General features: G+C 35.4%; 1 protein-coding gene across 1 annotated transcript; it reads left to right on the plus strand.

Annotated features, from left to right (window-relative positions):
* The first annotated feature begins 6,785 nt into the window (after nucleotides 1-6,785).
* Nucleotides 6,786-15,217, plus strand: LOC113751821 (glycine-rich cell wall structural protein-like). Its single transcript, XM_027295974.1, has 2 exons — nucleotides 6,786-6,839; nucleotides 14,846-15,217. The coding sequence occupies exons 1-2, from the start codon at nucleotides 6,786-6,788 to the stop codon at nucleotides 15,215-15,217; spliced, it is 426 nt and encodes a 141-aa protein (XP_027151775.1).
* Nucleotides 15,218-19,034: the final 3,817 nt, after the last annotated feature.

Raw genomic sequence — 19,034 nt, forward strand, 5'->3', positions numbered from 1 at the left:
AGAAAAATTATTAAGTTTTCTGTAAATATATTTTTCAATCATTTTTTTTACTTCACATATATCAAATCGTTATAATATTTTTTCTACAAAAAGTCTAGAAAAATGTAATCCAAACAAAGCTGATTTCCAACTGATAGCCCAACTAATAATTTCAGCTTCTTCTAGCCAAAACACCTCATCAATCAATTGATCATTCCATTTGCCAACAAACTAGAAACTTTTGCATTATGGTCCAACCTATTTTGTGATGAATATGAACTTTGCATCATTTTAAAGTAGGTAGGTGGTCTAGGAATCGATGGACTCTTCCATACACCAATTGATCTCCAAAACCCACTCTTATTCTACACCCCAACTTAAGAAGTGCCTTCTTACCCTCCACTAAACCTCTCCATTGGAGGAATGTCTTGAGTGCAGATCTTCTTCAAGAAAATCTTGATCAGGGAAATATTTATTAGACTTTAAAACTTGAAATAAAAGAGAGTTTTCCAAAAATCTAGCCCTCATTTGTTGACTTGTCCCAACTAGTCCAATGAATAACTCTTCTATCCTCCTAGTCCCCTCACCAAAATCTAGCCATCATTTGTTGAATATGCAGCAGGACATTATCCGAGAAACTGAAGAATGACATCGCATGAGCAGGAATTGCTGCTTGAATCACAGCCTTCAATAAAATTTCTTTTCTTGCCTGAGATAATTGCTGCTTTTTCCAACCATTAATCCATTGCAGAACCCTTTCTTTGGTAGAGAATTAAAGACCTCGCTTTTAGATCTCCCAACTATATGTAGCAGGCAACCCCAGGAACTTTTCATGTGGTTATATATGATTCATTGATTTATATCCTTATCATACTAAAATTAATGCTAATATCTATCAGTGTTTACTTCCCATGCCAATGCCTTTTACTTTTGACCATTATTGTTCTAATCTACATGATATATTTCCTCCGTGAAAATTTTGAGAGGCTCTAATTATCATCTGCAATCCCTTAGAAAAATTAAAAGCTAAACAAGCATTTCAATACCCATTGTTATGAAGAAGTAAAATTCAGATCAAAATAGGCTGGGGTGTGACTGTGCTTAGCCTGACCTAGTAATAAACATATGGGAGAAAAAGTAGAGCATGCTCTTATTGGTACAGTGTAAAGACTTGATCGCCTTTTGATTAATTTGGAAACGGCCAGGAAACTACTTGAGTCATCTACTTTTGCTCACTGAATTTATTCTTAATCATCCATTTAACTTTTGAAATGGTATACTTTTAGTTATATCAAATCTAATTTTAGGGTTCCATTTTTGAGGGAGGTGATGTAATCTCATGCTTACGGTGGGGACGTGAATCGTGATGGTTAAAGTTAACGTCTAAATTCAACAAAAGACCAAAAGTATATTTTTTTTTTCTAAAATTAAATAAGTCGACATTTCAAATAAAGATAAGGTAGCTACTTTACTCAGTGCTCTCAAAAACCTGCTTTTATAGAAAAATTGCATGTTAATTCATAATTTCACCGTGACAAATATATGTACGATGAATTACATCAAGTAAAAGGTAATTAAATACGAATTATTTGTAAGAAACAGGATGGGAAAGACTGAGCAATAAACTTTTCTTCTTTATTACACTATGTAAAAACGGGATGGCAACTAAGGACCAAGGGACAAACAGAATCTAAAGTTTTCACACACCTTTTCTCCCCTGCTGCGTTTCTAGATAGAAAGGGTTCGATGGGAGCAAGAATTTTAAGGAACATCTAGAGCATTTTGGATCCGTTTGGTTAGCATTATTTGAAACAAAAGAATTCAAATATTATTCGGCTTGCATCATAAATATAATTTCCAATTATGTTTTTATCCCACATGTATCACATTATAAAAAGTACTACCATGTAATTTCAAAGCCCTCTTCCAAAAAATGAATAAATAAATAAAAAAATATTCCTTCTATTTCATTGAAAATGTCATATTTTTCATTTTGAAATGTCCCAAAATATTAGTCATCTACTTTTGCTCATTGAATTTATTCTTAATCATCCATTTAACTTTCAAAATGCTATACTTTTAGTTATACCAGATGTAATTTTAGGGTTCCATTTTTGACGGAGGTGAGGTAATCTCATGCCAACCTCTAAAATTCAACACAGGGCCAAAAGCATATTTTTTTTTTTCTAAAATTATTAGTCGAGATGACAAGGACAGGACCAAAACTATTTTCCTTTTACAAATTGATACAAAAAAGAAGATAGTTTATGTTGGCTTATACTTCTATTTACATCAGGAAGATGGAGATTCAATAATGATACTCAACTCAATTCGCAAGCGTCAAGCAGAAGCTTATGAGGTCTACAACTGATACACGTAGGGCAGATTGAAAATTGAAACTCGGATAATTACAGAAAACATGACGATTGATAGAGTAGAATTATTAATTGGGCGTATGAGTTTTCGCTTCTAAACGATCACAATTTTCGTCTAATGAACGAGTACATGGGGATCGTGTCTCACAATAATGTTGATCTTTTAAGATGTCCAAAATTTCACCTACAAACGTATGATGGAGACGGGCCTCAAAAGTTGAGGTTCCTCCGGTTCAAACTAATCGATCGATGTAATTTTTATAATTTTTTTGTGTAAATTTGTATAACTTGTATTTAAGTTTAAATTTTTCTACTCATACAACTAAGTAGGTGCATCTCTCTCTGTCACTGGGTTTTAAAGCTTCCAAGCTATGAAAGGAACAGCTGGTGTAATGGTATTGGCTTTGTTTTATCTCTAGGTGGAAAAGAAGAGAGGGAGGTGTCACTGGGTTTTAAAGCTTCCAAGCTATGAAAGGAACAGCTGGTGTAATGGTGTTGCCTTTGTTTTATCTCTAGGTGTCAGAATTGACTGGGTGGTAGAGTCGTGGAAACGCTTCTTTCTTCCATATTTTATTTGGGACCTTAACTCCATGGAACAATATGTTACTGCTGAAAGACGGAAGAATTGAAATCGTAGATCAAACACTATGTATGGGTGCCATGAGCTGCCTAAACAAGAATTCTTGAACAGCGAACAACCAGTTCAGATATTCACAACCAAGAACAAGAGAGATGCACCTACTTAGTTGTATGAGTAGAAAAATTTAAACTTAAATACAAGTTATACAAATTTACACAAAAAAATCTACAATTTTGAATGGTTAATAAAGAGTGATTCTTCTACTGATCCTCCGTCTTTATTGCTTCCTCTTTTCCAAGACTTCTTCTCAATTTAGATTATATCAAAGTGACGATCCTTTTTTTCCTGTTGAATGAATCCGTGTAAGAGCGGTTAAATAAAAATATATGAGATTTTTCCTTGATGAAAGTGAGAAATTACGAAGAATTGAAATTGGTGTATGAATTAATTTTGTTTATTTGTTTTTGTGTGCGAGTCTCTTTGTGTGCACTGTGCACGAACACTAGTGTGTGTAAGATTGGTAATCAATGATACAGTAATACTAATGAACACGACCAATCCAAGTCTGTGAACTCCAAGGAGATTCAATGCTTTGATGGCTCATTTGATTTATTATGCATTCCTTTCAAGAGTTTGTGTCAGATCTTTTCTAACATGAATTAATTACGCCTGTCAAATTTTTCTACAACGTATCTGAAAACCATGTGAGATTCCTAGCTTCCTCCTGGCACTTTTTTTTTGATCGGCTGCTTGCTACCATGCTGATTGTGCACGGTAGCAGGCTCTGATTTAAAAAAAATTGTGCACGGTAGCTTGCAACGATTTTTTTTTTTTAAAAAAAAAAAATTTGCTATTGTGCTGACTAGGCACGACAGCTATAGTTTGGTACCACGGATTTGCCAGACCTACATTTGACGGACTTTTTTTTTGAGGTATAATCTAAGGAATTAGCCCACAAAATAGGCTGGGGTGTGACTGTGCTTAGCCTGACCTAGTAATAAACATATGGGAGAAAAAGTAGAGTATGCTCTTATTGGTACAGTGTGAAGACTTGATCGCCTTTTGATTAATTTGGAAACGGCCAGGAAACTACTTGAGTCATCTGCTTTTGCTCACTGAATTTATTCTTAATCATCCATTTAACTTTTAAAATGGTATACTTTTAGTTATATCAAATCTAATTTTAGGGTTCCATTTTTGACGGAGGTGATGTAATCTCATGTTTACGATGGGGACGTGAATCGTGATGGTTAAAGTTAACTTCTAAATTCAACAAAAGACCAAAAGTATATATTTTTTTTCTAAAATTAAATAAGTCGACATTTCAAATAAAGAGAAGGTAGCTACTTTACTCAGTGCTCTCAAAAACCTGCTTTTATAGAAAAATTGCATGTTAATTCATAATTTCACCGTGACAAACATATGTACGATGAATTACATCAAGTAAAAAGGTAATTGAATACGAATTATTTGTAAGAAACAGGATGGCAAAGACTGAGCAATAAACTTTTTTCCTTATTACACTGTGTAAAAAGGGGATGGCAACTAAGGACCAAGGGACAAACATTTTCCTTCCTTTCACATTTTGTGAAAGCGAGATGACAAGGACTGGACCAAAACAATTTTCCTTTTACAAATCGTAAAATGGTTTGGAAAGGGCATTTTATTTTTAACGAAATGCTGTTGCTTTTCTCCTACATACTGGCTTCTTAAAGAATGAATGTGTGGATTACATTGATTAATTAGCCAACTCATCTTATCAGGGAATCAATTCTTAAAGAATGTGTTTTCTCTACTGTCAGGTTTAAGATTAGATTCCCGAACCTTGTTATGTTTTCCGTAGGTACATTTTTCAATCACTTTTTTATCTTACATATATCAAATCGTTACAATAATTTTTTTATAAAAAGTTTAAAAAAATGCAATCCAAAGAAAGCTACATTGGGAGTGAAAAAGATGTGAAAGGGTTAAAAAGAAAAAAAACAAAAAAAAGAAGATAGTTTATGTTGGCTTATACTTTTGTTTACTTTAGGAAGATGGAGATTCAATAATGATACTCGGCTTAATTCACATTTCACAGGCGTTAAGCAGAAGCTTACGAGGTCCACAACTGATACACGTGGCTGAAAATTGAAACTCAGATAATCCCCACGGTGGCCAACTGATGATACACGTGGTTCACCAAAACATTCTGCTGTCCCCACGGTGACTAGTTAGAGGACCAACGTCGACGACGTTTACTTTTTAAGATACTTGGGATATGACAAAAGTGGGAATATTCCGTATTGATTTGCTCCATGCAGATCAGTAATGTCCAATCATCAAGTAATACAGAAACAGACAAGTAAATTCCAGATATTGCGCTTTTATCTTTTCAAGAGAAGATCCAATTATTTGCTTGACTGAAAAATAATAACATGATGTCGACATTTCCATAAAAGTCGAAACAAATATTTTATAATATTTCTATAATGTCGACATTTTCAAGTGTTATACATTCTATATTTTATAATATTTCAAAATGTTATTTTGTCAAAAAAGTCAAAATGTCTTTTAATGTCTTCTTTCAATGTAATCCCTTCATTTAATCATTTATCTATATATATATATATATATATGTTGTCATTTAAATTTGAAATTTAACTATGTAGAAATAAAATTGCAAAGAGGAGTACAAATATTACAATTAACTCACTATATTTATGAAGTTGGATTTCTGAAACATAATAAACAAATTGATACAGAGGGAGTAAAAAATAAAAAAGAATATACATTTCAAAGACAAACTTTATACTGTAAAACAACGTGACTCTTTTATCTCTGAATCCGCCACCCTGCCGCCAAATCTTGGCTGTGGATGGATGTTCAAAGCACTCCTATATACCTGTTTCAGAATTCACGTATAACTATATGTCAACAAAAGCATAAGAAAGCCACCAATATAAACTAAAAATTTCCAAAAGAAAGAAAGAAGTACCATTCTCGAGCGGAAGGACTTTTATGACGAGCCCTCCAAAGATAAAGATGGCGATAAATATCAGCTTGGCTCGGTAGTCAACGGGGAAGACCAACACAACCGGAATAACGGCGAAGAAAATTGAAACTTCGCCCATGAAACTAGATGCGTTGGGTAATGGCGTTGTAGGTTAATAGATGCCCAATAAGCACAAAACATCAGCAGGATAGCCATGGATGACAACGGGAAGGTTGCAGGTACGGGTGCAAGCGTTTGAAAATATTGCAAGGCTATGCCAATGCTAATGGCTGTAAAACAAGGTCCAATCACCGCCGGTAGCGACTGCAAGTTCGTCGTGTTATTGTTATCAACGGTGACTCGATCATGAGGATCATCACCACCACCAGGTCGTCGATCGGCAGTAGGCCGGTTCTGCTGCCCCTCTATATCAAATCCTGCACTACGCTCGCGTTGGGCGGGGGGCAACTCAGGTTGAATTGACTTGACCCTCTTCCACAGGCGGATAAGGTGTCCAATGACTGTCGACAGCAACGGCAAGTTCGTCATGTTATTGTTATCAACGGGGACTCGATCACGAGGATCATCACCATCATCAGGTTGCAAGTCGGTTGTAGGCGGGGGCTGCTGCTCCTCTATATCAGATCTTGAACTAGGCTCGATTTGCGTGGTGGGCAACTTTAGTTGGACCGGCCTTTCCAGGACGAGCCGCTTGGCCGGCTCGATCATAGTGAAGAAGAAGTAGAGAACGTAGCTGAATATTGGCCAAGTTTTTTTTCTTTTTTTTTTAATCAGGGAAATATGTTTTAGCTGCTGAGAAATGATCAAAAGTTATGAGAGTGTTTATAGGGAGGGATTTCAATTTTGATAGAGGGGGATGGGAATGGTTGGTGACAATGTCGGCTTTCCCACCAAACAGTCGCGGAACAGGGTCTGTCTTTTTTGTGGGAAGGGGGGGGGGGGTGTTGGGGGAGTGGTGGAAGGGTGGAAGGGAGGGGAGTGGTGGCGCGGAACAGGATCTGGCTTTTGGAGAGGGGGCAAGTTCGGCTTAAAAGTTAGGGACATGGGCTTTCCTAGCAAATGGTGGCCGAGCAAGGATCTATTTATCGAGAGGAAAGTGGTGCATGCCCGCTGCTGTTCAGCCCCTTCCTCTGCCATTGCCACCAAATTACTGTTTCTTCTAGAAATTTAGACGCTTGCCAAATTACTGTTCTTCTAGAAATTTGCCTGCCAAATTACAGCCACACCACATGGGTTGGATTACGGCAGAAAAATGCATTCAAAAAGCTCCGTTAATTTGGACATGCATAATGCGAATTACAAAATATGTCTTCATTTATGATATTGGTTGGGAATATTTTCTGCTACCCGTTGTTCTGCATCTGCAGTTGGGCGTGCAATCTGAATTTTGTTGCGACCCGGCAAGTTGCAAGTGGCCAGTTAGACTGTGAAAGCAAAATACAGTCTACTTTGTTGACTTTGGTTACCGCTGCGTGGCTTGGGACTTCTTTTTTTCCGGAGACGAGAGGAAAGTGGTGCATGCCCGCTGCTGTTCAGCCCCTTCCTCTGCCATTGCCACCAAATTACCGTTCTTCTAGAAATTTAGACGCTTTTCTTCTAGAAATTTGCCTGCCAAATTACGGCCACACCACATGGGTTGGATTACGCAGAAAAATGCATTCAAAAAGCTCCGTTAAATTGGACATGCATAATGCGAATTACAAAATATGTCTTCATTTATGATATTGGTTGGGAATATTTTCTGCTACCCGTTGTTCTGCATCTGCAGTTGGGCGTGCAATCTGAATTTTGTTGTGACTCGGAGGGGACTGAACCATCACCGGACCAAACGGGTGCACAACATACCCGCTTGAATTTTTTGAAGCAAACCACTTAAATGTGACATTTTGGTGGGAGACAAGGTTTTTAAGTGGCATTTTGGTCCCCACCAAGCTAGGTGGCTTGGGACTTCAAAGAGGTCGAATTCGCGTAGATTCCTAGCGCAGCAACGTTGACGAGGACTAACGTTTTTGGATAATATCCTTTTAACTCCCTTGAAATGACTTATATATATATAGGGATAATTTTAGAAACCTCCCTTGAGCTTTTCGGCAATTACAGAGAGATCTCCTCAAGTTTCAAAAATTATATCTACTTTCCTTGATTTTAAGGTTTATGTAACAATATAGACCCAATAGTCTATAATTTTTTACAAATATCCTAAAATACCCTTCTTCTAAAGAACAAGACAAAATAAAATAAGGTTTTAATTTTTAACTTCTTGTACATGGCATACTCATTAAAGCAAACAGAGTCTAGTGACTCCAATTTATCTCAAAATTCATTACTTGTTAATTTTTGCCTAATGCAACTCACTACTACCACTACCAATACTAAACCAAAAAATGCCTCTATGTCCCTAAGAACATAATTCATCATTGCTTTAGCACTCTTAAAAATAGAAACAAAATTCTACCTTCATAGTAAAATCACAATCAATAGGTAAATAAAAAAGGGAACCAATGAGTTTTTTTAATTGCTAGATTTTTTTTTGCTTAACAAACATAATAGTCACTTCTTTATCTTCCAACTCTCAATTTCATATTTTTCCCTATATCACTGCCACTTTTTTCATCTTTCCCCAGTTTGACAATAAAATTCATAGTCTACACCTTGTTAATTTGGTAACTTCAATTGACTAACATTTGTAAAGAGTAAAACTATTAAAAAAAAGAAAGTGTCTAAAATTTTTGTTGTATACGAGAGACAAGAAGACAAAAAAAAAAACAAATAAATTTTGAAAATGGTAAAAAAGTGATAGTGGTGTGATTAGTAACAATGGAGTGCGGTATTTGGTGAGAGGGAGAAGCAGTTGTAGGCAATGTTTTAAAATCCGGACCGTCAATTGAACCGGTGAAGTGAAAGGGTCGAGATTCAACCGGTCGAACCGATTCAATATCGGTTTTATGAAATTTTTTAAAAATAATTTATATAAATATATATATGCACAAAATAAGACATGCAATAGATTAATTTAAAACTTTATATGATGAAAAGTTTACTATTTTTGAATAACTTGGATTTTTAAAAATAAATTTTTTAAATTATAAGTTAAAACAAATAAATTTCATTTTAATTTCAATTATATCTACCAAAATAATCTTAAATCTAACCCAAAAATATCACAATATTTTGAAATTATACAGAATTCACGTCTATGAGAATTTGACATTGTGAACTTAAATTTTAATTTACGTCTTTGGGATTTAGAGATTGCAATTTAAAAAGGAAAGTTTGGAGTTCGAAGGAAGTCAAGAGAATCGAAATAGAAATGCAAACTTGATAAGAAACAAAAAATGAGATAAAAGTGAGTGGTTGTAGCATTAAATAATTTGGGTTAAAAAAATAATTCTTTTTAACTTTTTTCAATTTAATGGGCAAAAACAAAATTAAAAAGATGGAAGAAAACATCAATAAATTAAAACTAAAGAGGTTTGATTAAAAAAGGAGTGACAAAAAAAAGAGGAGAGAGAGTGTGTGTGTGTGTTGAAGATTAAAAAGAAAGAGTCATGAGAGAATGAGATTTTGTAAGAAAAATGAAAAAAAGAAATATGGATGTTTGTTTTATATATATAAGTTATCAAAAAACACAAATAAGATATGATGGTGCAATGGTTACTATACTGGTCTTCTGTTACAAAAGTCTTGAGTTCGAATCTTGATAGAAACATTTTGCAAAAAGGGGAAACTTGAAAACCGGTTCGATCCGGTTTAGCGGTTTTCACGGGTTTGACTGGGTTTGACCGATTTTTTGACAAAGTCAACACTACCATAGAACCCGGACCGGTGCCATGGCCGGTTCGCGGTTGAACCGGTCGAACCGCCCGGTTCGGTCCGGTTTTCAAAACACTGGTTGTAGGAGAAAAAGATAGAATAGTATGAAAGAGGAATGGAGGGAGGGAGAAAGAGATGAAAATTAGAAAATTGATGGAGATTGTTCTTTGAGATTAGAAAATTACAAGTAGAATAATAAGGAGTATTTTTCGACTTTAAATGTCCCTTTATGAATTAACTATTAAGTGGGGGACATATTAGTCTTTTGATTGGACCAAGGGAGGTCTATCTAATTATTGGAACCTCGGGGGAGCTAAGTGAAATTGTCAAAAACTTCAAGGGAGGTTTTTGAAATTATCCCATATATATATATATATATATATATATATATATATAAACACATATATTAGTCGTTCCACTCATAAAGAGATGACTTATATTTTCTTTTTATTTTTTTTAGCACAGGAGGGATTGAATTTAAGAAATGAAGATGAAACATGTTGAAAGAGGTTAAATTCATGTAGTTTCCCACCACGTTGATGAGGATTAACATTTTTGGATTAGGATTTAAGAAATGGGGAAAGAATAAAAGGAATTGCATCTAAACCTCTAACTTCAGAAATCTCAACCTTAACCATTAAATGAAGGCCTTATCAGCAAGAAATGACTTCTAAGTTTTATCAAGCATAATCAACAAAATATTATGGCAGGAATAACAAAGTATATTACGTATGCATATTACATGAAACTTATCACAAAAGCCCAATTAAAGATTTGGTAAACAAATAAGTTTGGAAAAATTAGGCATTAAATCATGTTGTAGTGGTACATGTCCTTGACAAAATTATGGAATTACAATTCCAGGTTTCACCTATTTCACCTATATTGAAAATTAATTTTAAGTTAGACATTTGAATATCACGTATTAGACTAATTACATTACTCATGAAGTATAATACATAAAAAAAATTAGTTTGAGTATTTTTGATATATGTATAAAAACATACATGATATAGAGTTCTTTTTTAATCATAATTGCCGAGGTGTAATATGAGTTTTTACTACATATGTTGTCGAATCTTAATGAATACATAGCAATATTAATGAAAAAAAAAAGTTTTAGAAAAGCTTAGCAATATTAAAGTATTCTTATTTCCAATATCTGTAGCCAAAACTAAAGCATTTTTTATTTCCATAATTTCTAAACATATTTCAATTATAGGTATGATTTTGTATGCTTAATTTTGCTAAACTTGTCCTTTTCTGCTGAATTTGTAAACTCAGCCAAGGAAAGAGAAGAAAAATTGCCTTTCTCTTCTTTCTCTAGTTTGAAATTCTCCTAGCTAGTTAGTGAATTAGGATTTTTCTTGTCAATTTATCTGTTGAGATCTTGACTATAAGTTAGCACTTTTTTTAATTTAAGCAGTTTCACATTTGAAGGTTCGGGTTAAAGGAGTGCATGTGGATCACTATTAGAGGCCGAGCACGCATGCAGGTTCAATGCATCTCTTAAAATTTTCCCTACATTAAATCTCCATCAATTTAAGAAGATTTTCGCTTATTGAGATAGTCTTAGTTATGTGAAATTAATCACGATCTACTTCAAAGAATCAAGCTCTTAGTTATAGGAAATTATTATTTTTCTGCTGCAGAGGGATCTGATGTGAATTAAGGATGAACCTGTTCGGCTTTGGAATTAAACTACGAGCCCCAGTCCAAGAAACCATTATAGGGTTATTATTTCATATTATTTCTTTAATAATTTTATATATTTTTATAATTATTTTCAAGTTGGTTTATCCACGCTTGTTGATAAACTTTAACGACATATTATTGTTGGTTTATCCACGCTTTCTTGAGCTAGTTCGAGGGTTATCGAAGGCTCTTTTCTTGTTTTTTCAATCTCATCTAGAACGTCTAGTCTACTGTTTTCTTGGTTCTTTTCTTTCTGTTTTTTCAATCTCATCTAGAACGTCTACTGTTTTCTTGATATCGCTTCAATGTCGTAATGAAACACCAAATGTTAAATCTAAAAATTACCAAAAACTTGAATCTTTTTTGGACGGTGGTATACTGCCAAGTACCTATGGTCGTCGGTTAGATGCCAAATCGAATCAACAGCCAACATCACAATCCACAGCCCCCCGCCCTCTCCCCCTTCCCCTATTCCCCATCCAACAAGTGAACAAATTAAGAAGATCCAAATTTCGTGCTCTTGTAGGTCCATCTAGTACAGAAATGTTAGCTAAAATTGATGCGCATTTTAACCCATTCTAGTGGCTGAAACACGCTGGTTTGATCTGTAATATTCCGTCTCACATTAAGAAGTTAAATGCCATGAAACAAATCTATGTGTCGTGTCTTAACACTCCTCCATTCTTTGGTCTAACGATGACAAAATCCCGAAACAAATGTATAAGTTGTGTCCGAACACTCAAATTCTTATTTAGAATATCCATTTTGATCCAACGATGACAAAATTCAAATAGTTGGATTTAGTTGTTGAAACCAAGCATAAAATTCAAATAATTAAGTGCAAATTACACTTTATCCCCTGTGATTTAGTATTTTTGTACATAAACCCCCTATAGTTTTAAAAGTTATACATAACCCCTCATAGTTTGGATTAAAGTGTTAAAGTAACGGAATTTGTAATCCATAACAGAGTCACCTAAAATATCAAAAATACCCCTATGTAAAGTTGAAAATTATTTATTAACCACAGGGAGATTATGTGTATATTTTGAAAACAATAAGAGATTATATGGTAAAGTATTAAATCATAAGGGGCTTATATAGTAAAATATAAAATCATACGGGGTTAGTGCGCCATGTATATTATGTTTATATTTTTTGATCATTTCAATCATTTTAATTTTTAAACAAGGGCAATTTCGATATTTTTAAAGATTCCGTTACGAATGATCATTTTCATTATTTTGACATTTTAATTCAAATCATGAGAAGATTATGTATAACTTTTAAAATTATAGGAGATTTATATACAAAAAAATATAATTTGGGGGTAAAATGTAATTTGCCCAATCATTAAACTTAGTTGTTGAAACTGTGATGTGTCTTGGACATGCGAGTACACTTCTCTAAATTGGGTCAACTAAATGCATGAAAACTCCCTCCTTAGAGATTACGGTTTTCTCAATTGCAAGGCAGTCTCGCGCACCCAAAACACGAGCAACATCGTGCCTGAAAAGAAATAGCACGTGCTATGCTACGATGGTTAATCGAACATCCACGTTTATTCTGACGAGGTCACACAAAACATAAAATGACAGATATCGATATTTATTAACCAGTGAGCAGCCACCGACAAGGGATTTAAGTCCTTCTTTGAACGGTAGATTGAAGGTTCAAATCTCATCTATAATAAAAAAAAATTCAAAAATAGTGTCAGAACACTCCATAATCTAATCAGATATATATATAATTGTACCTCGAAATGAAAAGGACATAGCCCATAAGGTAGACACAAGAGGCTGATCTTACTACCTCTAATGATGAGTGGTTTTTTTTTTTTGACATGTACATTTAAATAATAACTAACTTATCACGTAAATACCATATCATAATTATTTTTTTCTGCATTTAGACACTTCTTAAGTTAAACTTGACATTTAACAAAAAAATTTAATAGCTAGTATCCATTTAGCACCCTTTCGTGTACACTTTGTTTGGATGTTACATTACTTTTCTCCACTAAAATCTAGAAAAGAAAAAGTCATACTAGTACTATTCATTTCTACAAGTAACCTTCTAAGGTCAAAAGTAGACCATATTGCTTCGCTAGAATTTTATTGTTCCACAGGTCCAGTTTATGGCTAGTTGTCTACTGGTAGTCTCTTTTCTTTCTTGGTCAGCAGTTTTACTTTTCTCATTAGTATCGAGTTCAAATTAGGGCTGCAAACGAATCGAGCCGCTCGCGAGCAGCTCGAGTCAAGCTCGAGTCGAGCAACTCGAGCTCGAACTCGAGTTCAGAATATTAAGTTCGTTAGCTCGCGAGCCGACTCGTGAGATTGAGTATATATATATATATATATTTTTAGTTTTATTTTTATTTAATAATAAAATTACGTATATTATATATATATTTTTTTTAATTTTTATTTTCATAGTAAAATTACGCATATATCCTTAATATTTTATTATTTATTAAGAAAAAAATATTATTTTATTTATTTTTTAAAAAATAAAATAATTATTTTTTATTTTTTTCGAGCTCTCGAGCTCGAACTCGAGCTCGGCTCGACTTGATTCGAGTTGAGCTCGAGCTTGAAAATTGCCGGCTCGTCGAGCTCGAGCTTGGTAAAATTTAGTCGAGGCTCGGCTCGATTAGCTCAAAACTCGACTCGACTCGGCTCGTTTGCAGCCCTAGTTCAAACATAAGTGACTCTACCAGAGAAAATATGTGCTACGCTGAATTTTTTTCCCCTCTGGTATAGCTGACAGCTGTCGATTTCTTTCCTCTACCTACCTATTATTATCTTACATATATATAAAAAGCTAAGACTTCTACTCTCAGGTTTAGCCACGTGGTGGCCTGAGGGGAGGGAGAAAAAATTTCTTTCGTTTATGCCCTGAGAATCTTGGGCCTGTTTGGAAGCCAGGTTTTTAAGTAAGTTTTTTAACAACTTTTGCTACAGGATTCCAAAAAACTTTTCAAAATTTTTTACCTACACACTTCAAAATACCCAAAACACACAAAAAAAATTCCCTTCCCTTTTTTTTTTTCTTTTTCCTCCCCCATCCCAACCCACCACCACCTCCGTCACTGACACCACCTCCGGCACGTTTCCTTTTTTTTTTGGCCTTTCTCCCTCTCCCCGCCATCTTTCCCTGCCATCTCTCCCTTTACCCAGTTTGTATGACCCTTTTTTTTAAAAAAAATTCCCTTCCCCCACTCCTCCCCCATCACCCTTCCCCTTCCCCTCTGGCTGATCTGGTAGCGAGGCTAGATAGCGCCGGGGAGGGGGATTTTTCCACGCACCAGATTGCGGGGAGGGGAGGAGAGGGGAAGGCTGAAAATTGCAAAAAAAAAAATAAAGTTGACTGGCTCGTGGAGGAGGTGCGCCTTGACTGCCGGGCGAGGGAAGAGGGAGGGGGAAGGGCAAAGGGGAGGAGAAGGGGAAAGGGAGGAGAGGGGTGGCGGGAGGTGGCATTGGAGGAGGTGCTGGTGGAGGAGCTGATGGTGGTGCTGGAGTTGGAGGAGGTGCAGGTAGTGGTGGTGGTGCTGGTGGTGGCGTTGGAGGAGGTGCTGGTGGAGGAGCAGGTGGAGGAAAAGGTGGTGGTGCAGGAGGTGGGGCTGGTGGTGGAGTTGGGGGTGGAGCAGGCGGGAGAGTAGGAGGAAGGACTGGTGGAGGCATTGGCGGTGGTGCCGGAGGTGGAGCAGGTGGAGGCGTGGGAGGAGAGGCTGGAGGAGGCCTTGGTGGAGGTTTGGAGGTGGGGCTGGTGGCGGAGTAGGGGGTGGAGCAGGCTGCTGCGTTGCGTTGGTGCTACTGCGTTGCATTGGTGCTGCGTAGAAGAAGAAGAAGAGAGAAAGAAAAGAGAGAGGAAAGAAAGACAAAGAAAAAAGAAAGAGAAAAAGAAAAAAAAAGAAAAAAAAAGAAAAGGAAAAATAGTTTTTCCACTTTACAAAAACTTCTACAAAAATTTTTTCAAAAACTTCTACAGTGCACTACAGTAAAGTTTTAGATAAACTCCCAAAAAACTCAAGTTCCAAACAGGCCCCTTGATTAGTTCTCCGAACAGTGTATCATTAGTGATGTTATTTTTGTCTTGTTACATGAAATTACTAACTTGTCCAGAGAAAAATAACTAGCCCCAAAACAGTAACTAACTATTGAGGGTTATTTCTGACTTTTTCCGCATATTCTTTTGCTTTACTTCTCAGTCTTTCCCGGCATTAGCTCTGTTCTCCACTTCTTGTTTGTCTCCATTATGCAAGACAAAAAGCCAACAAGTCAAACAACTTTAACACCGATGGCAGGAAAGCAACACACTCTATTTGAAGTTCATTTTACAACTTTAGCCCATCATTTTTTTTCTTCTTCCTTTCTCTCTCTTTGTTTCCCGTTTCTCTATTTTTCCTTTCTTCTCTTTCTGGTTCAACGAAGAAAAGTGACAAGAAGCCAAAAAGTCAAACAACTTTAGCACCGATGGCAAGAAAGCAAAACACTCCATTTGCACTTCATTTTACTTTCCCCACTTTTCCTTCGCTTTCCTTCAGTAATTAACCAAGAAAGACCTTCACAAATTTCAATCGATGTCCCAAAGATCACAACTTTCGATTTACTTTCACTACAAAAACTAGAATGATTGAAATGAGATGACTATGGTGAAAACACCCATCTCCTCTTGTGATTTTGTGAGTTTATAGCCATTGAATTTGTTTCTTTGTTGTTTTATATTGACTACAAATTGATTGTTTGGTTCCTAACGCTTGTTGCCATTTTGTAGGAAAAAGTTGCAGATTTACTTCTCAGTCTTTCCCATCTCTTGCCTTTTTTTTTTGGTCTAAGAAAGCGGTAACTAGCATTGTCCAGAAGTGGTTTTGACTTTTTGCCTAGCATTCTTCCCCTCTCCTTCCAATTGTTTTAGCTTCGTTTTCTTTTTGCTTGAGAAGAAACATGTTTGCAGATTTCATTTTGTTGTCATGTTCAATTCGAGTGTGTAGGTCTATCATGGCTGAATTGTAGTCTTAGAATCTATTGCTCCAATATTTTTTGATAGAACAATGCATTCTAAGACTTACACTTACTAGGACCTACCTCACCTGCTAATGACTGCTATTAGCAGAGCCACAAAGTTGTAAATCGTAGCTTGACGAGCTGAAAACGCAGTATTAGAGTCCACTGCTCCAATATCTTTTGATAGAGCAGTGCATTTTAATACTCATATGTCATATAAGTCTCTCTAGCAATGAATAATATGTACAGTAGATCTTTACATTCCTTTTCTATATGCTACAATTTTTGCGCCCGAGTTTTGTTGTGTTTCACCTGTTAATCATACTTTTCCAATTGTAAGTTTGTTTGCTTTCACTTATTAACTCAATGTATCCTTTATATGATTATAATAGAGCTAACTAATCGATAGATTGCTATGTATTGGAAACAAAAGAGTAAGCATTTCTTTCTACACCTTACAAATGAGTAAACAGGGACAATTTTTATTTGAAATTCTCCAATTGATGATTACTATTGTTCAATATTTATTGTACAGGCTTTTATTCTGTTTGCATCCTCTTATAGCTCACTATACCTGAAGATATTCAGCTTAGATTCTTTCCTATTAAAAAAACACATTTCAATATTTTTTACACAATACCTTGGCCATTGGCTGTGTCTTGCACAGCCAGAAATACTCTAGTTATTATATAAAAGAACAACTTAAGTTGTCCATCTATTGGCAAGTGTCAAGCTCTTATTGGAGGAAGGAACTTTGTTTTAAAGAATGATAAATGTCTATTTGAGACTTGGTCTTACAATTGAGAATTTCAATACTAGCTTACTATTTAGGGGTCAATTGATAGTAATGGATTAAATATATTTATTTTTTAATTTTGTTTGTGTTTTAATAAGCGTTAAAAGTCAGTTGCGTCCTTTCGTGAAAGGTGGTTGTGTGAATAGTTACTAACTATTTAGGACTATTTTTGTACGTTTGAAAATATTTCCTTCTTATTTTTCTGTTTCGATGCAAATAGTTTGATACTGTTTGTCGTTTGACCTAAGCATATGGGTTGGTTTTAGGCCTCTCACTAATAAGCCATTTGCATTGTTGGTATCACACAGCCCTGATAATTAGTTTTACGCTTCTGAAGAGTCTTCTTGTAGCTTCATGAGATCGAAAATCTCTTCTTCTCCATTTCTTCCGCTCAGATAACCGAATATGAACCTGCAAAACATGCTACCGTTCTACTAGTTTTCTGAACAAAGCATTGTACTTTCTTTCGATTAGAACCACAAAAACTCTCCACAAGAATCAGCTTCTTTTAGGGATTGTACTTGGTTTGAATTTACCAGAGAATTCTTCCTTTTTTCTGCTATGAAGTGATGTTTTCTTTTAGGAAACAATTTTTAATTATCTATGGTACGGTTTCTAAAACACCCCACCATATATACAAAAGGGAGAATGGAAAGGAGAAACGCTTTAGATGTTGGTTCTTTCTTTCATCACTAGCACGGGTCTGGCCATGCTACGCAGCGGCCTACTCACTGATATGATCAACTAAATCTGTAACAATGAGAATAATTTGCTAAAAGATCATAATGTATATATAGGTTTAAGAGGTAAATAATATGCAAATCACAACCATACATTACATAAACTAAGTCATTCATGTCTTAGTAGAATACATACTTGAGTGCTAGCCACAGTTACATATTAGGAGGCTTAAATAAGCTTCATTGCCTATCGAATTACAACATTGTTGGTTAAACTATTAATAGTTATATTAGGATCCATTACTTTTTAAGTCAAAAGAATAATGGATCATAATATAATTCAAAACATATTGTCTAAGTAATGAAGGCAGGCACTTAGGTAATTAACAAAAGATTTAACAAAAGTACAGAATTAGGCCATATCAGTCTTGCTTAGCTTTAGCTTTCTTTGCTGGACTGTCTTTGATATTGCCAGGTGGACTATACTGTTTTGCAGCTTCTTTCGCAAATTGTTCAGGAGCCTTTGTTGCATGTTTAGCAGGTGTGTCTGCTGGTAAAGCTTGACTTTGAGATGGGCTTTCTGGAAACTCAAGGCTTCTTTTTGCTCTACTGGTTGTATATGTGCGGCTTTCTTTGCAAGAACTGGCTGCATCAATTTCTTCAAGTACCAACTTTGTGGTTGGTGTGAACATCTGATCCTTTGATGATTTTTCTGCATGCTTTGCTGATGAGCTGCCAAGTGCAGAAGAAACTTTAGTGTTTTCTGGAAGTGCTAGTGGAAGTGGATTATGCGATAGTTCAGTTGCAGTGTAAGCTTTAACGACATTATTCTTTCTCTGGAGTTGACCTTGAAAGGGAGTCTCATAGGATTTCAGAAAACAGACCACTGTGTACTTTTTCAAAGCATCATTAAGTTCAGTGTCTATTCCAAAGCCCTGCACTAGAAAATTTTTTTTGTTAGGTTTAGTGAATTGTTTTGTATGTATATTTGTATTTATGGTTGAATATAAGACAAAATTTTTACTTACATCTTCTTGTGCTTGCTTAAGTTGCAGTGGAGTGAACTCAATCATTTTTTCAGCATCTTCTCCAGATATAATGCAATGTATTGAGCT

Source organism: Coffea eugenioides, chromosome 11, assembly GCF_003713205.1.
Source record: "Coffea eugenioides isolate CCC68of chromosome 11, Ceug_1.0, whole genome shotgun sequence".
Taxonomy (NCBI): Eukaryota; Viridiplantae; Streptophyta; class Magnoliopsida; order Gentianales; family Rubiaceae; genus Coffea; species Coffea eugenioides.